The sequence below is a fragment of the Oncorhynchus clarkii genome, chromosome 12, assembly GCF_045791955.1.
Source record: "Oncorhynchus clarkii lewisi isolate Uvic-CL-2024 chromosome 12, UVic_Ocla_1.0, whole genome shotgun sequence".
In the NCBI taxonomy this organism is placed as follows: Eukaryota; Metazoa; Chordata; class Actinopteri; order Salmoniformes; family Salmonidae; genus Oncorhynchus; species Oncorhynchus clarkii.
The window spans coordinates 84074893-84098545 of NC_092158.1; the positions used below are offsets into that span (position 1 = coordinate 84074893).

Genomic DNA, 23653 nt, shown 5'->3' on the forward strand with positions numbered 1-23653 from the left:
ATATTCAGGGGGTGGATCTCTGAAGCAAGAGTTCGTCTCTCTGTAGTCTGAGGATTAATGGACGGCTGTTGATTTTGGCAAGTAAGCCACAGCTGATCGGATCTGAAACCTGAGAAATCATCGGACCTTAGCTCAAGGAAAGGAAGGGACTGCTATCGATTTGCAATAATAATTACTTGGAAAAGTGGATATATAAGGTTTTTGTGTTGGAATACATTGGAAAGTAAAGGGCCTTTAGTGGGGTCTGCAAGTGACTGACTGACTGATAGTTAGCTAGCTAGGAAGGCGACGATAGCTAGCGAGCTAGCCAGGCGCGCCGAACCGGTTCGACGTTCTTGATTGTACCAGGTAGAGAAAAGCAACATTCGCTACCGAAATAGAGGGAAACCCGGCTAGCTAGCTAGGTCGTTGGCTAGCCGTTGGCTGGCCAGCTAGCTAGCCTGTGCAGCTAGCTAGTTTACCCCCCCAACACCGGATAAAGGAAAAGTAGTAGCGGAGTACAATTGACACCTCACTGTTGGCTAGTTAGCCATGATAACAGCCAGCTAGTAGCCAGTTTCCTCAAATACAGAACTAAAAGGGCTCGTGAAAACTCAAAAGTATCCCAGATCCAAGGGATCCCTATCGGCCTGCAATCATGGGCAACGCGCCCACCGCCAAGAAGGGCAACGAGATGGAAAGTGGTGAGTTTACCTTGCTTCCTACTAGTAGTACTAGCTGCTTGACATCTAACAGTAACTAAGGTTTGTTTCATGTCTGCATTGCTACACGGGAGGGATGAAAGTAATATGCATTCAAGATCATCTTGTGGCCTAGTCATTACATGTATGTATTCTTTAGAATCTCCAGCCTTGTAAGCTTGTATGGTAAATTATACGCGCCCCAGGCCCCCCTCTTCACTTTGGCCTCTTGTTGATCAGATTGTGCGCTTATATATGATTATATAGCTATTGAGTATTGACAAAGGTAAAGCCTTTTATCTTGAATTTCCAAAAGATTAGTCTGGTTGTAGCCAGGAAACCCCCCCAAACCAGACGGGCAACTTGACACACGCCCATGTCAGCCAATTACCACTACACATATCTACCTACTGCATCCTATTTTCACAACAAATGCTCGTCCTAGGCTTCCACCTGTCATACCTGGGGGTCATGTACAACAGTTGATAGTTCTCTGCAGGACTGTCAATACTGAGTTTGATGTGAAACTCCAACTGAATTGACTACTACACTGCTCTTTCACCTGTATGTTTGGTAGTACTGCATCTTTATCTAGGCCAGGGGTGGGCAACGTTGATGGGGGTGGGAGCCACAAATCTGAACTCCTCATTTGGGGCTGCAGTGGCTCCAGGGTCTGTAACCACATCGATACCCACACTTGCAGTCAGAGGCCTAGGCTCCAAAGAAAGTATTTTGGGGGCCCTAAGCTAAAGCCTTTTGGGGGCCCTAAGCTAAATGTATGTTATGAGTTAATTTCCTGGAGTTCTACACATTTTGTCATGGGATGTAGAGAAACTGTTGCAGGTTTACAGCTAATTTCCTAATTTCCAGCAGTTCAACACATTTTGCCATAAGGTCGAGAGAAATGTTTTTAATATATGTCTGACAGTGACTAACAAATTCGATGGGGCCACCCCGGTCGGTAATTCAACCATGATTACAACCAGTTTAGCTAGTTTACCACTAACTTACCAACCTAAAAAATGTTAGCTGACATAACAAGAGAAACTGCTGATGAACAACCACATTTTGCAATTGCACCTTGTGTATTCTACCATTGTGCTAAAGGCTAGAGTTGTGGCTTTCAAGGAGCGGGACACTAATCCGGACGCTTATGAGATATCCCGCTATGACCTCTGACGAGGCATCAAACAGGCAAAGTGTCAATACAGGACTAAGATCAAATCATACTACGCCGGCTCTGATGCTCGTCGGATGTGCCAGGGCTTGAAAACTATCACAAATTACAAAGGGTAACTCAGCCACAAGTTGCCCAGTGACACGAGCCTACCAGACCAGCTAAATTAATTCCATGCTTGCTTTGAGGCAAACACCATTGAAACATGCATGAGAGCACCAGCAGTTCTGGATGACTGTGTGATCTCACTCTCTGTAATACTGTCTGTTATACCGACGTTTCAAACAGACCACCATAGTCTCTGTACCCGAGAACACCAAGGTAATCTATCTCAACGCCCCATAGTACTCGCATCTCACATGCTTTGAATGGCTTGGCGCACAGCAACACCATCATCCCAGACACCCTGGACCCACTCCAGTTCGCATACTTCCCTAACAGATCCACAGATAACGCAATCTCTATTGCACTTCACACTGCCCTTTCCCGCCTGGACAAGAGGAACACCTAATGTGAGAATGCTTTTCATTGACTACAGCTCATTGTTGAACATCATAGTGCCCTCCCAAGCTCATCACTAAGCACTGGAACCTGGGACTGAACAACTCCATCGTCAACTGGATCCTGGACTTCCTGATAGACTGCCCCCAGATGGTGAGGTTAGGCAACAACACACAAACCCTCTACATGGGGGCCCCTCAGTGGTGTGTGTGCTTACTCCCATCCCGTACTCCCTGTTCACCCACGACTGCGTGGCCGTGCATGACTCCCAACATCTTCATTACATTTTCTGATGAGACAATGGTGGGAGGCCTGATCGCAGTCAACGATGAGACCGCCTTTAGAGAGGTCAGTGGCCTGGCAGTGTGGTTCCAGGACAACAGCCTCTCCCTTCACGCCAGAAAGACAAAGGAGCTGATTGTGGACCACAGGAAACGAAGGGCCGAACACTCCCCCATCCACATCGACGGGGCTGTAGTGGAGCAGGTCAAGCACTTCAAGTTCCTGGTGTCCACATCACTAAGGAATTAACATGGTCCACACACACCAACATGTTGTTAAGAATGCACAACAAAGCCTCTTCCCCCTACAGGAGGCAGAAAAGGTTTGGCACACGCCCTCGGATCCTAAAAAAGTTCTACAGCTGCACCATTGAGAGGATCTTGACTGGCTGCATCACTGCTTAGTATGTTAACCCCTTGGCATCCAACCGCAAGGCGCTACAGAGGGTAGTGCGTATCGCCCAGTACATCACTGGGGCCGAGCTCTCTGACATCAAGGACCGCTATACCAGTTGGTGTCAGAGGAAGGCCGTAAATGGTCAGACTCCAGCCACCCAAGTCAAACTGTTCTCTCTGCTACTGCACGGCAAGCGGTACCGATACACAAAGTCTGGAACAAACCGGACCCTGAACAGCTTCTACCCCCCCCCCCCCCCCCCCCAAGCCATAACACTACTAAATAGTTAGTCCAGGTAGCTATTTGCTTATCTGCATTGACCCTCTTTGCACTAACTCTTTTGACTCATCTCACATGCTGCTACTGTTTATTATATATCCTGTTGCCTAGTAACTTTTTATTTTACCTTTACCTAGGCAAGTCAGTTAAGAAAAAAATTATTTACTCTGACTGCCTAGGAACAGTGGGTTAAATGCCTTGTTCAGGGGCAGAGCGACAGATTTTACCTTGTCAGCTCGGGGATTCGATCTAGCAACCTTTCAGTTACTGGCCCAGCACTCTAACCACTAGGCTACCTGGCTACTTTACCCCTACCTATGTATATATCTATCTCAATTACCTTGTGCCCCAGCACATTGTCTCGGTATTGGTACCCTGTGTATATAGCCAAGTTATCCTTACTCATTGTGTATTTATTCCTTGTTGTTAATTTTGTCTATATTTGTCTATTTTTCACTGCATTGTTGGGAAGGGCCTGTAAGTAAGCGTTTCACTGTTAAGGCGCCAGCATGCTTCTGTTCGGCTGGCGCCTAGCCGAACTAGGATGCTTGCATATTCCCTTAAGACCTTTGCTTGAAAAATGAGAAATGTGGCAATAGTACTATTTGTCCCTTTTGAGACGCCGTAGCCAGTATACACTTCCTCAATTATAATTAATCTAAGGTAACTCAAGAATTCTGTCAAATGTTGACATTTTTGCAAAGATCTTAGTCATGCAATTTTACATCTAAGATGTTTGGTGCAGTGTTTTGTAATTAAAAAATGTGCATGAAAATTAGTTATTTCGTTGAATGAAAAATACTTTATTGAAGAGTCCCTACTGTTGACCAATCACCGATGGGGCTCTGAACAGCTGTGGAAAAACTTTCTCCGAAGTCCAAAGACAACGTTATAATATATGCACATACTCTTCCAAACTGTTTCGGCTGGGAAGCATGCAGACACCTTTAGTCTACATCGTTTGTTTACGAAGCATGTGACAAATAACATTTTGATTCTAACGCTCAAAAATAAGTTCAGACCCTGTGAGTCCCCCTCCCCCAAATATTATATATTATTAAAGAAAATGGTTTGGTGGAAATTGATCCAAGGGGTGGCCATAGACTGCCAGTTGCCCTTCCTTGGTCTAGGCCAATCGGTGCCACTACAGAGGCACACTTGTCAGGTAGCAGGGGGAAGATCCTCTACTTTCAGTGTAAATCGCTATGTATAGGACTTAAACACACTGCAGATGTCCTTTTTGGATGCAGGTTTTCAGGAGAAATAGTCAGCCTAGTTTGGAATAGAGGATAGAATGGTCCTTGTTATGTTCCTCTTTTTTGGGACTTCAGTGTTTATCCCTGCCCCAGCCTATACAACTTTAAGAAGGCAAACTTTGCCAGATGTCTGACTTTGTTTATATAATGGATGTTACTCGGGGGAACCCCAATGTAAACACAGTAGTGGTCATCAGCCTTGAATCCCACACTGTACTTGACTGAAGGAGAGAGAGGGTGTGGTGGGACACTGAAGGCACAGGGGCGGGGTCATATGATGCGGGTGGTGTGATTCTCTCCAGGCTAAACTGTGATGCTGAGGAGTCTCTTGAACATCATGTGATGAACAGCATTTAGAACAAGAACACTCTGTGTGCCCTCCTGCCCATCTCTGGGTCGCGGCTCCCTCTCAAGCTGCTCTGCACAGCTTTTAGCCGGTGCCATCCATTTGTTTCCCCGCTGCTTCCCTTTTCCTCCACTGTCTCTCTGCTTCCCTATAAGTGGTGACTGTCTCTCCCTCATTGATATCCTGGTCTTTTAACCCTCTGTAACTGAAATGTTCAGTATCGCTATGGAAATGAACCACTTTCTCTAATAGAGGTTTCCATGGAGGGTGAATGCAATGCAGCATCCCACCCAAACTCCATTAAATGCTTTTTCTGTTTACAAGTAGAGGAGTGGCAGTCCCGGAGCAGGTTTGGAAAAACAGTGTAGTGTAGGCTATGCATCCATAACACTAGCTGTTACATTGGCGTGCGCTTGGTTGGAACGGGTGTCTGTGAAATGAGCCTCGGCTGCTTGTGGAACATACATGTGAAGAGCGGACCAGCCTCGTAGCATTAACCCTTGTCTTTGGGTCTGTGTCCCACTGAAACGAGGCCGCCCAAAGATCACTGCTCCACCGCCTCTCAGTTGTCTAAGCACACAGCTTTGTTTTCAAATGGTATTGATGTAGTATTAATGGAGGGATTAGCGGAGAGCTGCACACTGCTAAGATCCGACCCCTGGGCGGGGGCAGAGGAGGTCCCAGGGCCGTCAGAGGTTTGTCCACATGCCATGCTTGACATCCTTATCGGCCTGGATGGCCTCGCTATGGGCCCGCCCTGATCCCCAGAGACAGGTGCTGACCGGGGGTTCAGACGCTTACGCCCACCACGGCAGGGCAGCTATTTTCAACTGGACAACCAGAGGAAAAGGACAACATGCAGCCCGCTCTGAGAGACGAGACTATAGAGTACGGTGAGGCTTAAGGTCCGGTTCAGGTGGACCCTGTCTCTCAGCCCTGCCTGCCCTCTCTTCCCTGATACAGACAGACATAGCGGAGGCGTTGCTGTGGAGAGCTGAGCCAGGGCCCACAGGAAGGAGCAGGGTGGACAGTGTATGAGCTCAGGCAGGAAGTGGAGGAGCCTCTGGATTCATTGCTGCAGAGTGTCAGGCTTTGTCTCTACCTACATAACATGGCAGGACAGCTTCAAGTCTAGTCAGATATCCAACCTCCTATACAGAATCCTCCAAGGGTCGGTGGTGCTCCACTTGTCTCGAAGTTCAGGGCTCCTCTCTGAAGGACACTTTTTCCTTGCTAGTTGCTACAGGTCCTAGGCTGGTGCCATGTCGATGCTGCACAGGCTGGCGGGGAGGCTGTTCCAGCACGCTGGGCCCTGTCTGGGAAACACCAGCGGTGGGGAGGGCAGACACTGCCAGCCACAGGAGGAGCCAGCGGCCCACTGCTGGAGTGAGTGACTGACTGACTTGACTGGAGCAAGGGGGCGGAGCCTTTTCCACGACACTCACGAGGGAGGGAGGGGAGTGATTGGTTGGAGTGGCTTGAGGAGGGCAGGGGGATGTGACTGGGTGTGTCAGCCGTCCGTACACAATCACACTGTTTTCCAGTTCTCTTGTGGATTCGGTGCTCTCTGTGTGCATTTTACTATATTTGTGAGTACCAAAAGTTCTCATAAAAATGCTAAACCAACTCAAATTCAAGTGTGGACATTTTGCTGATTCTCACTTGTAAAAATGCAATTTTAGGTTTAGAATTAGGTGTAGGGAAAATAGGATTTTGAATGGGAATCTTTCTTTTTTTTTGTCCCCAGAAAGTCTAGTATAGTAAGACATAGCTGTGTGTGTTGGGCAGGATGACTTTGCTTTGGTCCGGGTTTTACGGAAGTAGACTCAATTTGATTAGCTTTGGTTTTTGGCTAGGTTAGTTGTTTTTGTACTGATGTTGTGTGGCCAACACACACAAAGCTCTTTTTGATTCAGCACCTCGTGTTTGTTCTGTTGCCTGGTGTCGGCTGCGTCACAAAGTTCCAGGGAAGCCGTTTGTCTGTCTCCCGGGAAACCTGTCGGTGTGTCTGTCCAGCGGGGTTCCCTCTATGTGCTCCGGGCCACATGTGTCTGTCTCGGGGACAAGATGTCTGACTCACCCTAGCTTCCTTCAATCTTTGTTTGCATATCTGAACATGTCATTCCAGTGTTGTCTACAGTCCCTCTGTGTGGGTACTGCTCAGTAGTCAGTCCCTCTATATGAAATGACATGCATTTGGCCCTGTGATGCTACACTGTAAAGGTGGAGCTTTCACTGTGGCTATAAATATGTGTGTGGCTGGCGGGGTGGTTTACGCTGGCGGGGTGGTTTACGCTGGCTTGCATAACAGGGCCAGGCTGGTATTTGTAAAGCACAGCACTTCTTGACTCTTTTTAAAGGCACTTTGTTCTTCTGGGCATGCTCAGATACTCTTGTAAGAATGCCCAGTCACTCACCTCTTGTAACTCCAAGTGCTGACTGAACCTAAGTACCTGACAGTACAGTGGCCAGAAGCAAACCACAAGGACTGTAAAGACTGACTCATTTCCTCTGGACTCTCTCACACACCCAACGGATGTCTCTCTGCAGCCTCTCTCTTTCGCTTCCTCTCTCACTATATCTCCCTCTCTCACTTATATATATATATATATATATATATAATCCCCCCCCCCCCCCCCACGTCTCCATGTCCAGCTCCACTTGTCCACTGCCTCTAATGCGTTGCCTGCGGGATGTGTGCTCTATAAATGAGGTCCGATGTGGTTTGGCGGGCTACAGAGTGAAATCTCGGTCAGCGTGCCCCAATCTAACCCCCTGTGCCTGCGTCACAAGGTCCCAGCCAAGCCCAGGGGAGAGATGGGATTGATCGGGACATCGATCCTGGGCACAGTGGTGTGTGTTGCATTGGGCACTAGAAGGGATGTGTTTTTGCTGTGGTTGGTTTGTGACTGCTGTGGTTGGTTTGTGACTGCTGTGGTTGGTTTGTGACTGCTGTGGTTTTTCTTTAGAAAAGCTTTTTAGAAAACATCTGAAATGGTTTCACACCGTCCTGCTGTGGCATCTCACATGGGTACTTACATAGACTAGAGGTCGACCTACTATGATTTTTCAACGTCATACTGATACCGATTTTAATGGAGGTCCAAAAAAAGCCGATACAGATGAATCGGCCTATGTTTATTTATTTATTTATTTATATATATATTTTTTTTTATTTACATTTATTTTTATTTATTTGTAATAATTACAACAATACTGTTCAATAATGAACACTTATTTGAACTTAATATAATACATCAAAATCAATGTAGCCTCAAATAAATAATGAAACGTGTTCAATTTGGTTAAATAATACAAAAACAAAGTGTTGGAGAAGAAAGTAAAAGTGCAATATATGCCATGTAAGAAAGCTAACGTTTTAGTTCCTTGCTCGGAACATATGAAAGCTGGTGGTTCCTTATAACATGAGTCTTCAATATTCCCAGGTAAGAAGTTTTAGGTTGTAGTTATTATAGGACTATTTCTCTCTATACCATTTGTATAGTGACACAATTTCACCTGGTTAATATTGCCTGCTAACCTGGATTTCTTTTAGCTAAATATGCAGGTTTAAAAATATATACTTCTGTGTATTGATTTTAAGAAAGGCATTGATGTTTATGGTTAGGTACCCATTGGAGCAACAATACGCACTGCATCGATTATATGCAACGCAGGACACGCTAGATAAACTAGTAATATCAACCATGTGTAGTTAACTAGTGATTATGATTGTTTTTTATCAGATAAGTTTAGTGCTAGCTAGCAACTTACCTTGGCTTACTGCATTCGCGTAACAGGCAGTCTCCTCGTAGAGTGCAATGAGAAGCAGGTGGTTAGAGCGTTGGACTAGTTAACTGTAAGGTTGCAAGATTGAATCCCCCGAGGTGACAAGGTAAAAATCTGTCGTTCTGCCCCTGAACAAGACAGTTAACCCACCGTTCCTAGGCCGCCATTGAAAATAAGAATGTGTTCTTAACTGACTTGCCTAGTTAAATAAAGGTGTAAAAAAATGATTGATTTCGGCCATTCCGATTAATCTGTCGACCTCTAACATAGACCCAGGAGGTTTTCCTGATCACATGATCTGAGCAGAAAAAAACCTTGGTTTACTGATGGGTTGTGTTGATGAGAGTAATATTGATGGTGCCAGGAATTCCGGTTGATCTCCTGGTTTGACAGAGCAGAGGACTGTCATGACATTTTTTCCATAGGAGAGTTCCTCTCTGGGCTTCATAAATATAACCCCTGGTTGTGGTGATGCCCCTCCCCCTGGTGACCAGGCCCCTGCTGTTGATGTGTGTTTACAGGATGGGGAGCAGGAGGTAGAAATGTGTGCAGAATAAATAGACACAAACGGAGCACAGGTCCAATTGATCTGTGAGTTGTTGTAACGAGAGCACAGCACTGTGGGCTTTATTTGGCACTGGACTACCAGGGGCTCTGGCTGCTGAATGAGCTCTGCTCTTTGCCAGGACACAAGACAGACAGACAAAAGTGAATGTAGAAGGTGAGAGAAGAAACCAAGGAGGTTGAAGGTTGTCTGGGTTTCTGGACGTAATGGGAGAAGGGGCGATGAGCCAACCACTGTGAGGAGGACCGAGGAAGAAGAGGCAGGTCGCGACGTAGAAGTGACAGGGCTGATGTCAGGCTCAGACAGCCACAGGAAGAGCTCCAGGAGGCATGGTAGCAGGAAGAGGGTGTCTGGGTCCACCTCTGGCTCCGGGGCTGCAGAGGCTGCGGTTGCAGCACCAGAGATGCCCATAGTGATCCCTGACGGTAAGGGAGGGTGGCAGTGGAGAGGAAGGCTAGGAATCATCTTCCACCCATCAGATGGTATTCGTGGCAACCAAGCCTCGCAAATCTAACAAAGTCTGCACTAGATCAAGTCAATTCCACTTGGACCATTGTTGGTTTAACTGTTGAGCTGTATGATAGCTAGACGTAACTTTCCTCCTTAGTTGTGGCTGTAGGCCTACAGTATGGAAGTGGTGTCTTCTATGGGAGACTTGTGGTTTACCTAAAGGAACAAACTGACTGGGAAATGTACTCTCCCAGGAGACTAGTCTGCTTTTCTTCTCAATGGCTCTGGCATGGGAGCAACATGGTTGTAGTCATGTTTATATGAACTTTGGTCAGTGCTGCTCTCTGGTCTTCCTCTTCTGTTGGAGTTCTCCAGAGAGAGCTGCTAGAGGGGTGGGTAGGTGTGTGTTTATAGCCCCTTTGTGAATGGAGAAAAGCAGAACCACTGAGGAGATATTAGTGCTGATCACAAGGGTCTGTATGGCTTTGAGGTTTTGACTGTTAGTGATGCTCCAGAGGTTTTGTATCATTTCATCCACTAGTTTTGAAAGTTGTTGTCACGAGCCAAAATGGTTCCCCAACAATTGTGTACAACGTCATCCATTTTGTATGATATGTTACGAATTCCAATTCTTACAATATATTACGAATTAAGTGTTTTTACTATGAAAGGGACAAGCTCGCAGCTCGCCAGAACAAAAATGTTTATGGAATGTAAGGATTGCGTGGCGTTCTCCAGATTACAGATGGTGTATTAGGCTATCCATGTGTGAGCCATAAATTGACACAAGATTTTCGAGATCTGTTTAATATCTTAATTTAAAGAGAATTGCATACTGGTTTAAGAGGGTAACATTTAAATGTTCAGCTTTCCTCTGACAAACCCATCGATTTACTGTAGTGTACATCCCCCCCCCCCCCCCTGCCCTCAGCCCTCTGTCTCCTATAGTAGTATTAATAGTACTGCTTACTAGTAGCAGCCTGCAAGCAAGTGTCCCCAGTGTTGAGTGGTAGTGATGCTAATTTACTAGTAGTAGCAGCCAGCCAGTGTTGAGTGGTACTGGTACTCTCATACAAGTAGCAGCCAGCCACTGTCCTCAGTGTTGAGGCATAGATAGCTATGAGCAGGGATTAATGAGGAAGGGCTGGTATCTACATGTTCCCACAAAGCATAGTGATCAGCCCAATAAAGATAGGAGGAAGAGATGTGCTGCACTTCTGCATGTGATGCCATGTCTGTGTGCATGTGTGCATTAGAGCTAGAGTGTGTGACTGTATAAAGGTTATGATAAGTCACTTTGGAGAGGATAAAATCTCTCACACATTCACTGGCACAGAGACCGTAATGCGTTCACACACAATACATTCACATAGACTGCCTGTATCGATTGGCTCTCTGCTCTCGTTCTGACATGGCTGGAGGAGTAAGTATTAGATAACATGAGCTCAGTTGATTTGGCTTCAACATCAGTGGAAATAAGCCCTGTCTGTGTGGCCAGAGTGAGGGAGATGGACAGCCTTGGGCTAGGCTACACATGGGATATACTTGTGCCACCGGTAAGGTACACAAGACTCATTCTAACACACGCTCAAGTTCATCTCCAAAATATCACTATTTAGCCTTACAGAGAAGTCTTTATATTATACCTCTGGTCAGTGGTTATAGACGTGAACCTCTGCTGAACTGTATCACAACATCCTCGTTCTCATCTAAATGTGTCTGATGGAATCAGTGTGTCGTGAAGTAGGGTAGGTGCTAAACCATCTGTTTGCTCTGTTACAGTGAAGGAGTTTCTTGCCAAAGCCAAAGAGGATTTCCTCAAGAAATGGGAGAATCCAGCACAGGTGAGTTAGGAAAGAGGGAAGTTTGGGAATGAATGACAGGCCTGCACACGCTCAAAGACCCCAGCATACCAGCCCAGCCCAGTGTCAGTCACGCCTGGGTGAGAAGGGAAGTGTGCCCTCTGCTGGATCTAACTACAATCACATTTGTTGGAACTTCATATTTTTATGCTTTGGGGCATACACAATAAATGAGCCGGGTCTACATAGAATGATGTCTTTACTGATTATGTGCAGCATTTAGCACAACACTTTCCCTCCTTTTTCTTTTAGCTTAACACAAGTTTAATTTGCTATTGTAGTAATGTAAGAATGACTCATACCTTTGCTGCAATATGTGTGCACTGGCAGGACTAACAGTTGCCTGACGCATTGCACTTTTTGAATGTCTCAATCCTTATCACATCCTGCTTTTCCTGCTTTTTTTGACAGGACAGTGTGAAGTTTGATGGGTAGTTTGAGTCCAGTGTTGCTACTCAACCTGACTCTGGCACCCTGATAGGCATTCTGGCCAGTGTTGGGCTTGTTTCCCTGTTCTAACTGACATGCTCTCCTCTCCAGAACACCGCAGCCTTGGATGGATTTGACCGTCTGAAGACCCTGGGCACGGGCTCGTTTGGTCGAGTCATGCTGGTCAAGCACAAAGAGTCGGGCCAGCATTTTGCCATGAAGATACTTGACAAACAGAAGGTATGGTAATGTGGCCTAGGGAGTCAGTTGTGTGTTGTATGGTTTTCAGAGATGGGTTTGATTTAATTCAAATTCAGTTAGTGAATTGACTCCAAGTCCTCTTTTACAGCACATGTAGATATTTTTATATTAATGAATACACATTTATATTAATCTCATGAGTTGATTTATGTGAAATGGATCTGACCCCCTCAACCCTGGTGCTGTTACTGTCTCTTAGCCCATTAGTCAGAGATGTAGGGGGCTCTCCTTGCTTAACAAGGTGTCCTGGTTTGTTCCCCTCAGGTGGTGAAGCTGAAGCAGATAGAACACACGCTGAATGAGAAACGCATCCTGCAGGCCGTCAGCTTCCCCTTCCTGGTGCGGTTGGAGCACTCTTTCAAGGTACTGCTGGACGCGCGTGTGGGTGCATGCGTTCGTGTGTGTGCGTCAGTGTTTCCATTAGCCGGTAATAGCCAACTTTCGGCTGTATTTTTATTGTTTATTTTTTAAGGTGCAAAGTAAAATTGGCACTGGACAATGGTCTGGGAGAAGGGAAAAAATACCCTTTGCAATTATTTAATTTTTTTTGCCTATTCAATGATGAACGTACCCGTTGATGTAAATACGTTTGACCGATGATTATCGGTATGTGTTAATCTGCATCATTTTGTGGAATTAAATTGGCACGTGTGTATATTCATTATGTCTCTTATCACATGTGCACAGCATACCGATACAGAACCTTTGAGAGGAAAATCTGTCATACAGCTTTTATAAGCCCAATCATTGCGCAATAATTCTAAATTGTGTGTTAAAAATATTTAATGGGCCATGATTAAAAATAGCTAATATTTCTGTTTCTCAACTGGTAATTGGAAGTGTGCTTCCTGTTCACCATTCAAAAACATAGGCAACGGAAGGCAGGCTTCAGCAGTGCGTTTAAATTGTAGTTTGCATTTTGAGAACCTATAGCTACTTGATTATTTGAAATGTTTTAGTACATATGAGGCATGTTTTACCTTGCTTCAAAGTAGCCTAGGCAAAATCCCACCATATCCGTGCAGGCAGTTATTTAATAAAGACTTCCATATAGCATTGAAACCAGTATACTATTTCTCTCATGATCTATTGGTTTTCAACTAGTTTTTTATTGTCCGGTAGCCAAATGCCCGTTCTCATGTCGCCTTGGTGCATTGCTGCGCTAATAATGTTGATCAACATTTTAAGCTGAAGTTCTGATCTGTTGCATCACATTCATTTCTGTTTTTATGTAGCTAGGCCTACTGGTTATATGAATTTGGGCTCTATCGTCCCACAACTGTCGCAGAGTCTATTTGGGCTTTTTCTTTCTCGACAAGCTGACCAATAGAGTAGGCCAACATTTCTACAATGGGGGATAGTAGATTGACATGGGCTCATAGGGGGTGTGTCTAAAAGGCTAGGGGAAGCTAAGCTTTCCCAAAGTAAATTGAGTTAAATTGCCAAAATGATTATAGCCTAATTGGCCTACTCCTGTCTACACAGAAATAAATAAATACAGTCATTCAAATGAGGCTACTAAAGCATGAATTGGCCACAGGAACATTAGCTTCCCCTAGCCTTACATTATTATTATTATTATTTAAAGGTTGGTTTGTTTTAAATTGCATTGCCTACAGTCGGAAGGAAAGGCAGCGTGCGCAATTTGGGTTGCCACTGTCATTGAAAAGTAGAGGCCCATCTAGGCATATTGCAATATTTCCAAACTCAATTGTGGGAAGACAGTTTGAAAACCACATGGCTATTTCTGTAAAGAGAATACAATGAAAAGACTCAACTGTCTTTTAGTTATCAAAATTCAACTTAGGTTTACTGTTTATCTTATTGGCAACAGCGGAGAGCATCGACCATATCACCGGTGACTGTGCACTGCTCATATTCACTCTATCATTGTTGGGTCAGTGCCACTTGTTTTTTTTTTTGGGGGGGGGGGCAATCATTTCCTCCTCCAGTTTAGCTTGCCCTCCTATTTGTCTCCCCTTCTCATAGGCCTATTCTATGGACAATGTTGTTTTTATTGATCTGTTTGTCAATGGCAGCAGAGTAGGCTACCCTGTCATTTGTGGTGTTAAAGATTCTGCTAATGTCTCCAGTCACACAAGGTGTAGTAGAATTGAATGAGATGTTTTTCCCATGCGAAGAAAGAAGGGTGTCTGCTGTAGCCCAGGCATCTACGCTATATGCACACAGCCAGTCATTCAACTCTTTATACAAACATTTGATTGAGTTGTATTATTAGCCTAAATTATGACTATCCAATATGCTCATCACATTACAAATAGCCTACTATCTTACATAAGTCTGCAAACGGGATGATGCATGGAATGTTTTATTATAAAGGTGCAATTTGTTATGGTGACTGCTTCCCCAAAGTGCATAGGCTAATAGTTTTACTATTTGTTACTGGTCTTGTTGGCTGAGGAAAAGTACATGTGGACAGTTATTCTAGCATCTTCAAAGTGTGCAGTAAGGGGACATGTCATTGCATCCTGGGCTTGCATGTTCTGTTATGATTAATTACCATAATCTAAATGTGATTCCTGCCATTCTGAGCACCGTGGGTGGACCCCCTAATCAGGTTACGCTCCCAATGCAAATGTGTCTGGTCAATTTTAAATGCGGTCAAATGTCCGGCGCCACATTTTCCTGACGGAACATACTTCCACGTTTGTGTGTGAAGGTGAGGTTCACAACTCAACTGTGTGAAATATTTCTCTCTGTAGGACAACACTAACCTGTATATGGTGATGGAGTATGTCCCAGGTGGTGAGATGTTCTCACATTTAAGGAGAATTGGCAGGTTCAGGTGAGTCTGTTTACTGGTCTCCCACTGTTGGAAATATAACCAAATAGCTACAGTAGTTAACCCTCCCCATTTTCCATAGACCATGACTCCACAACAGCCTCCTAGTAAATATATTGTGGTGTCCACGTTGCCCTCTGACCTCTCTCGCTCTCTCTGCCTGCAGTGAGCCCCACGCACGCTTCTACGCCGCCCAAATTGTTCTGACCTTTGAATACCTTCACTCACTGGACCTCATCTACCGAGATCTGAAACCAGAGAACCTGCTCATTGATAACCAGGGATACATACAGGTGAGAACACACACATAGTCAAATGGCTAGCTAGCTATACAGGTAGGACTAATGGAGAACAAGCATGGGTATGCTGTACATACTATGATTTTGTAAATGCTCTTAAATAAATAAACAATAATTTAAATTTGGCCAAACTGAATGATAAGGAGGGTGACGATGTTGATTTAATTTAAAAAGACAATAGTGTAATTATTTTTTTATGTCTATCAGAAGCAAATCATTTAACTACCATTCTCTTTTACGTTTTACTTTGTAAAAGATGCCGTTATGGAACTGATTTATTTACTATAACTATTACTAATGTATTGTAAGGGAAAGAAAAACATGCTATGTGTTGCAGTAGGCCTTTAGAAAAATGCCAAACATATCCTTGACTCTATCCAAGGAAGCAAATGATGCCAACCCACTGAATGGATGACAAATGGGTGAGAATTGTGCAAGTTACTTCACAATCTAATTGAAATTAGGCCTAACTGAATGATAAGGGTGAAGCAGTTAATTTAATCTAGAACAACAATGGTGTAATGAGTTTGTTATGCTTATATATCAGCATCGACGCCCATGTTAATCATTTGACAGTGCCTTGCAGATTGTTACAATTCTCTTTTACGTTTTACTTTGTGCTTATGTTTGCTACACCTTGGGGGTTGATCTGCGTCTGATACATATGCTGAAGGGAACGCACGGCAACTGTCTCTGGCGGCTGCTAGTAGGCTGAAAGGCCAGGCGGTTCAAGTGTTAAAGGGATCACATGCTAGCTGATACCATAGACTTCCAGTGATTATGCTAAAGCTAGTTAACATTGGCTCGCAAAACTACCTCTAACTTCCTTCATACTGGACACAGAAACATAAAAATGGTATCCACAAGTTCATCTGACTCTGGGGAAGTAGATAAAGGGCATCATTGCCAAAATCCTGGAAGTATAACTTTAAGTGAATGTCAGAACTGAACTGTTTGTCATTGCTGAGACATCTGTGTTCCTCCCAGGTAACAGATTTTGGTTTTGCAAAGCGCGTGAAGGGCCGGACCTGGACGCTGTGTGGCACTCCGGAGTACCTGGCCCCTGAAATCATCCTTAGCAAAGTGAGTGGTCACCACCAAACCCCCGGCCTGCCGTCACACCTCGTATCCATAACAACACTGGGGTTTTTACCATAACATAGGGGTCATTACCATGACACAGCAAAGATCATGTCACTACAGCCACTCACAAACAGCTCTGACCATGATTACAACCGCTGACTAGAGAAGAGCTTATGTATGACACGTTCCATTTCTTTTTGTGCTTAGTTCTGCCTCTTTCCCTGGGAATCTAACACTCCTTTTTCTCTCTACCCCCTCCCCCCCAGGGTTATAATAAGGCGGTGGACTGGTGGGCTCTGGGCGTGCTGATTTATGAGATGGCTGCTGGCTATCCTCCCTTCTTTGCTGACCAGCCCATTCAGATCTATGAGAAGATTGTATCAGGGAAGGTGAGTACAGAGTACATCAGACAGAAACCCAGATTACACTCTTCCTTTAACCTCTAGCGTCGAGCAATCCCGTATCCGGGAGCGTAATCATAGCCTCAAGCGCATTACCATAACGCAACGTTTCCTATTCATGAAAATCGCAAATGAAATAAATATATTCAAACACAAGCTTAGCCTTTTGTTAACAACACTGTCATCTCAGATTTTCAAAATATGCTTTTCAACCAAAGCTACACAAGCATTTGTGTAAGAGTATTGATAGCCTAGCATAGCATTAAGCCTAGCATTCAGCAGGCAACATTTTCACAAAAACAAGAAAAGCATTCAAATAAAATAATTTACCTTTGAAGAACTTCGGATGTTTTCAATGAGGAGACTCTTAGTTAGATAGCAAATGTTCATTTTTTCCAAAAAGATTATTTGTGTAGACGAAATAGCTCCGTTTTGTTCATCACGTTTGGCTAAGAAAAACACCGGAAAATGCAGTCACTTACAACGCCAAACTTTTTTCCAAATTAGCTCCATAATATCGACAGAAACATGGCAAACGTTGTTTAGAATCAATCCTCAAGGTGTTTTTCACATATCTATTCGATAATCTATCAGTGGTGGCAGTTGCCTTCTCATCAGAAGAAAACGGAAAAGTACTTGCAGCTGGAGATTACGCAATAATTGCGACGGAGGACACCAAGCGACCACCTGGTAGATGTAGTCTCTTATGGTCAATCTGCCAATGATATGCCTACAAATACGTCACAATGCTGCAGACACCTTGGGGAAAACGTGGAAAAGGTAAGCTGACTCCTAGCTCCTTCACAGCCATATAAGGAGTCATTGCCATGAGGCGGTTTCAAAAAATGCGGCACTTCCTGATTGGATTTTTATCTGGGTTTTTTCTGTAACATCAGTTCTGTGGCACTCACAGACAATATCTTTGCAGTTTTGGAAACGTCAGTGTTTTCTTTCCAAAGCTGTCAATTAAATGCGTAGTCGAGCATCTTTTCGTGACAAAATATCTTGTTTAAAACGGGAAAGTTTTTCATCCAAAAATTAAAATAGCGCCCCCTATATCCAAGAAGTTAAGACCTGCTTTAAGTACCAGTCAGATAAGGCAGTTTACCTCCAAACTAATTAGCTGTCTGTAGCTAGGTTTCCATCCAATTTGAAACAGATTTTCATGTGAGTATTCTAAAATATGCATAAAACAATATGCACATTTTCCCACCAGAGATGTTTCTATCAAATAGACTTGTGGTGAATAAAAGGCTGTGCGTGATGACGTATTGCACATAGTAACTTTTGAGGTCAATTCCCATGTCCCGAAATGGAAAGATCCATGTTAAATGGGTTTCCATCGAAATGATCAACTCTACTGATGGTTTATATAGCGAATGTGTTCATTCTGGTCTGGGCATGTGTGCTCTAGCCAACATCTCGCAGATACAGTGCAGGTAGGCTACCTACATTATGAGATTATTATGGATTAGAGCAATATTATTTGGGGGTCAAACGGCAGCCAAGCATCGATCATCATGTCACCAGAATAAGACCCTCAATATTTATAGGAAAGGAGCATCAAGCTCATCACTTCTACTTCACCACCCTGTGAAGTTCAGAACATATTTCATCTGTAGCTTATAAACTGCATGCTTTTCCGAGTCGAAGTGAGAGGATCACACATATAACACTGCGTGACTCCAAGTTTACTTCGGTATGATGGTCATTATATCAATATTTACGCATAAAGACGTTTCCACTGCCATTTCTCATATTCATTTTAGAGACCCAAAAAGATCCCACCATGTCCAATGAACAAATTGTCTGTTTGCATTTATAAAATTGTACTGGCATATCCTGTTTCCATCATCCGGTTGTGACTTTTTTTTTCATGTCAGGTAATTCATCTGCATTAAATGGTTGGATGGAAACCTTGTTATTGTCCTACTGTGCCTTTCCTGCTTTTGTTGCTATATTCACATTAGCATTACTCTCTTCTGACCTTTGACCTTGGTGTCTTCATACATACACAGCACTTTGTTAGGCTGAATTCTAGCTCACTTCTCCTGACCTGTTTTCCAATCCCCTCTACATAGATCATCATGACTCCACAGCCCCACTGTAAATGTATTGTGGTGTCCACATGACCCACTGACCTCTCTCAGCAGTGAGCCACATACCTGTTAAAGAAGTTTCTTGTGAGCTGTTCCTAGATCTGAGCCTAGATCTGAGCCTATCTAACCCCAATCTTAACCTTAGTCATTAGGGGGGAAAGACTAAACCGACCCTGTCAGTCTATGGGCAATCTCTGGTCTTCTGTAAGTCATATTTGTTAGGGAAAATTAACATTTCTGTAACGGATGACTAGATAGTTCCTCCCTCCTTTTTTTCTGTTTTGGAAAGTTTTCTACTGAACACAACCTTGACGTGTCTCTGTCCCCAGGTGCGCTTTCCCTCCCACTTCAGCTCGGACCTGAAGGACCTGCTGAGGAACCTGCTCCAGGTGGACCTGACCAAGCGCTTCGGCAACCTGCGCAACGGAGTCAACGACATCAAGGGACACAAGTGGTTCGCCACCACTGACTGGATTGCCATTTACCAGAGGAAGGTGAGAAGGCCTGCTTCCATGGCTCTTCTATTGTTCACTGTATAGCCACTGGAGAGAGAGGCAGGTTTGGTTGGGACAGAGAGATTGGGTTGGGGAAAGGGAGAGATGATTTAAGGGGTATGATTCAGAGCTAATGCCATTTGGCTTGGTCTTGTTTGGAGACATGTTACACATGCATTACTCACATAGTCTTACATAGTTGGAATGGGGTCCACTTGACTAATAACATGGTGTCCGTAACCAGTGAATGACCAGTGACTGTCAAACCGCATATGTCAGAAACTGAGGAGGAATGATACTGTGAAAGCTACAGTAGCAAGAATCTGAGCATTCTCTGTGTTTCAGGTGGAGGCACCGTTTATTCCCAAGTGCAAAGGCCCCGGTGACACCAGCAACTTTGACGACTATGAGGAAGAGGAAATCCGAGTCTCCTTCACAGAGAAATGTGGCAAGGAGTTTGCCGAGTTCTAGGCCCAACCAGGAGTAGCGGAAAGAGCCAGGGATGTAGAGAGAAAAGGCGGGAACAGAAGGAAATGGGAGGGGAGGTGATAAGCTGGACTGCTAACTTGCATTTTGTAATTACGACATCAACAATGTAACAACCCCACCCCCCAAATGAAGAGCGAGTGAAAAAGAACGAGAGAAAAGACCTGAAAGAGCCAGCAGTGTTGCCTTTTCTGATTGTTTCTCACCTTGTTACTTATCCATGTCCTGTTTTCCCTCTTGTGTTTGTGGCGGGGGTAGAAGGGGTAGGGGCTAACCACCTCTCTCTTCAGTTGGTTTGTATCTTGGCAGAGGTGTAGCGACACATTTTGAGTCATTGCAGGCAGGTTGAGGCATTGATGTTCTGGTACTGAATCGAGGCTCCTCCTGAGTGGGTCCTCTCTACAAGCTTCTCAATGAATGAGGGCATCTCATTCTTGTTTTGTAATTGTCCACCCACTCCTATCTTGTTACCCCAATTCCCCCCCCCTCTCTCTCTCTCTGTCTCTCCATCCTGACTCTGTCCAAGCAATACCAAGTCCAACAGACGTGCCTATCATAATGCCAACTGGTTGCAAAACCGTGTCGAAAGCATTGGTGCAGAGCTTTGGCTATTGGTGGCATCAGCCCTTGTGCCCTTTCTAGTTGAAAGCTTGACACTCTCTGCACACGCCTTCTGTCCGCTCGTTGTGGCATGATTATTGGTTTCAGAGGATTCTCTCATCGCTTGCAGTTCAAGCATTGCTGACCACTTTTTGATCAGAGAAACAATGATTTCTCTCTTTTCATTTAGGTCTTACTACCTTCTTTTTTCGGGACCTGTGAAATTGTGTACATGAGCATTTCTAATGTTAATTAAGTCTGTCTTTTCCTCTTCAACTGAATTTATTAGAGCATTTTAAAACCCTTTGAGGGTCATTGTGTCCTCAAGTCAATCTGTGCTTGTGTGTTAGTGTTGAAGGGTGGGTTAAAAAGCAGTGACTAACATAATGATTACACACTCTTCTCTGACTAGTGTTTATTTAATTCATAGCACATTTATACATGTATGTTGATATATTATAGAAAAACGTGAATATCCATCTTTTTTCCCCAAAGTTGTCTCTTAGCTGTGAAACCGAAATGAAGATTTCAGAAATAAACAAACAAGTATGAATTCTGCCAAATTCGCAAAAGTAATGACATTGCTGACATGTTTGTCAGTTAACTATAAAGGTGGTGGTTTTTAATGCGCAGGAAAAAGTAGCAAAATGATGCATGTTATTTTTGTACAATATCACTTTTAAAAGAAAAGATGTGAAAGGAGTAAAGCTCTGGTCGTGGTGAGGTATCTGAAATGTTCAAACTGACTCTCACCTGCCCCTTTTGTATGATGGATCGAGGCCCGCTTTTTATCTGGCAGAAGAAATCATGTAATTTCATTCAGTGTTCAGTTAGATGTGAACGGTTAATGCTGATTTAATCATGTTAATTCACCAGCTCTGTTCAACCTGCTGCTGGCCTGTTTACTCCTACATCCCCTGAATTCATCATCTTCAAATGGACCCTTTCACAATGTATGACTGTTGGAAGTCAGGATGTAAATTTGTCAAATTATTTTCCTTTTCCTCATGAGATAAAATGTATACCAATCTGATTTATGGATTTTGAAAAGCTATCCTGTGATTATTTTATGTGCAATGTCATATTTTTGGATGCGAGACAATCGCAGGCCACATCTCACCAATGGCTGGTTTGTAGACCGAGGTGTGATGACGCAACACATTGACATGGTTTAGTTGAGTTTCAACAAGGCTTTGTTTTCCCACAAGCTTTTATTTTGGGGTAATGAGGTTATATTCATTTCTTATGTAGACACTAAATGTTGAGTGATTCGGACCCCCACCAGCCTTCATTAGGCACCACACCTTGTGCACCTCTCAAATGCATTTCTTGTGTTTAATATACAGTATTTATCCTTCAATCAGTTTTGTCATTAAGTCTATTGTAGTATGGCTTATTTCTACTGAATGTTCACATTCAAATTTTTGAAAATGATTCTTTGGCAGTCCTAGAGGTTGCATCTGAATGTCTGGAGCGGTGTGGTAAGAAGGCTACTTTACAGAAGAAAATGAACGTATCGAGTGGAGATACAGACTTCCAAACTTATGCTCTTTGAAGAAGAAATGTTATGTATGTATTAAAAAAATCACAGTTCTTGCATGTGACACAAAACAACCAAATGCAAGATGTCCAAGACCCATGACATGTTTTAATGACTATTTGAGATTTGCAACCATTCATATACCACAACCAACTGATATTTTGCTTGTTTCATTGTTTTGCATCCCTCTGGTCTTTCTAAGCATCGTTAGTAGTAAGGGAGGGTCAGTGCCAGCTACAGGTATCCAGTCACCTCCACTGCCTTGCTAGGACCCTTTGAAGCACACCTCACTTCTCCAATCATGTCTCTATTTAAAATGTTTTTTTTTTAAAGAAATGATAATGTAAGCCTAAGTTGTGACTAGAAAGTTGGTCAATTGGTGTTCAGAAAACAATTTTTACCATTTGGTCCTGCAAACATTTACGGTTTTGTGCTGGAAAAGTCACTCAGTGATTAGAGGCGGAATAAGCTCATGAACCACTAATGTGACAGCTTTTAAAAATTTAATTTGGCTTTCCTGACCCATGACCTCATGTCTATGAAATGTTTGTTCCTGTTTCTACTGACCGCCTCCCACTCCCCCTGGCATCATTATAACCCTATCATCAGCTTTTCTGTGTTCATCTTTTCACTCTGTTTGATTGCCTTTGTTAGCATTCTAGTTTTACATATTCTTCATATTGAACGTCTCCATTTTTTTTACATCATGGAGTAAACGTTGCTTTAATTTTCTAAGTGTATTTTCAACAAACATTTGAATCCTTTTCCTTCCCAATTTGGGTACGGTGATGGTGTAGTCTATTGTACCCCCCGGGAAACAATACTGTATATCTGCCTTTGACAGTCTTAATTATCTTACCTTCTGGAGAACTTGACGGATACCCTTAGGACACAACGAGTATGTTAAAAAAAATAAAGTCATATTTTGCAAAATGTATCATTCCAATAAAGTTTTACTTGTTAAAATTAAAATTGTTTGAGTACATTTTGTAGATTATACAGACTGTTTTGCTAACAGAATGTGTGTGTATGTTGGCAGAAAATGTATTGCTGTTTGTACAGTACATTTGGTTGTTTGTAGGAACATCTTGGTGGAGAGGATGCCATGATGAACAAATAATGCAAGGAGCTGATTTCAACCTGTGTGTGTGGGCCTACACCTCCTATACAAATATGTATGTCAATCTGTCTATTCCTCAGGGGCCTTCCAGATGAGTGTTCAGCCTCTGGCCATCTATCCAGAAAATATCAGATGGGATGAGGATGAAGGAGAATAGCTTCACTGATAAGATGGCTCCTGGCTGTGTGTCTGGACTGGAGCCAGCTACCGCCATGGTAATAACAGCCGGCCCCCCCATATCCATCCATCTCACATACAATATCACACCCTGGGGAAAAAGTGGGTTTATCCTTACAGACTCACCCATTGTATAGTATATGAAACGTATATATTTTTTTTTGTTGCCCAATTTATTCTAAGTATTAAATGTTTTGTTTTTAAAGTGATTATAAATTAACACTTGGGCGCCTCGTTAGGACTAACTTCGAAATACCACCTTAAATATCTCCTGTAGA

The 23653-nt window shown here is 43.6% G+C and overlaps 1 protein-coding gene across 3 annotated transcripts; it reads left to right on the plus strand.

The window, feature by feature from the left end:
- LOC139421532 (cAMP-dependent protein kinase catalytic subunit alpha) lies at positions 1–23050 on the plus strand. 3 transcript variants are annotated; one of them, XM_071172515.1, is made up of 11 exons: positions 5740–5976; positions 6088–6303; positions 11504–11565; positions 12124–12252; positions 12538–12636; positions 14997–15079; positions 15243–15369; positions 16363–16458; positions 16725–16847; positions 19288–19452; positions 19798–23050. In XM_071172515.1, exons 2-11 carry the CDS (start codon positions 6180–6182, stop codon positions 19921–19923), a joined length of 1134 nt encoding a protein of 377 aa, XP_071028616.1. In that variant the 5' UTR covers positions 5740–5976; positions 6088–6179; the 3' UTR covers positions 19924–23050. The 3 variants fall into 3 exon arrangements, with proteins under 3 accessions (XP_071028617.1, XP_071028616.1, XP_071028614.1); XM_071172516.1 differs by lacking the exons at positions 5740–5976; positions 6088–6303 and adding an exon at positions 1–683; XM_071172513.1 differs by lacking the exons at positions 5740–5976; positions 6088–6303 and adding an exon at positions 9290–9696.
- Positions 23051–23653: the final 603 nt, after the last annotated feature.

What these genes read in the sequence shown, in the direction of transcription:
- LOC139421532 (XM_071172513.1), top strand. Translation starts at nt 9,561, where the DNA reads ATGTCAGGCTCAGACAGCCACAGGAAGAGCTCCAGGAGGCATGGTAGC. An exon ending in GGTTGGAGCACTCTTTCAAG is followed by an intron (nt 12,637 to 14,996) that starts GTACTGCTGGAC and finishes TTCTCTCTGTAG; the next exon opens with GACAACACTAACCTGTATAT. An exon ending in ATAACCAGGGATACATACAG is followed by an intron (nt 15,370 to 16,362) that starts GTGAGAACACAC and finishes TGTTCCTCCCAG; the next exon opens with GTAACAGATTTTGGTTTTGC.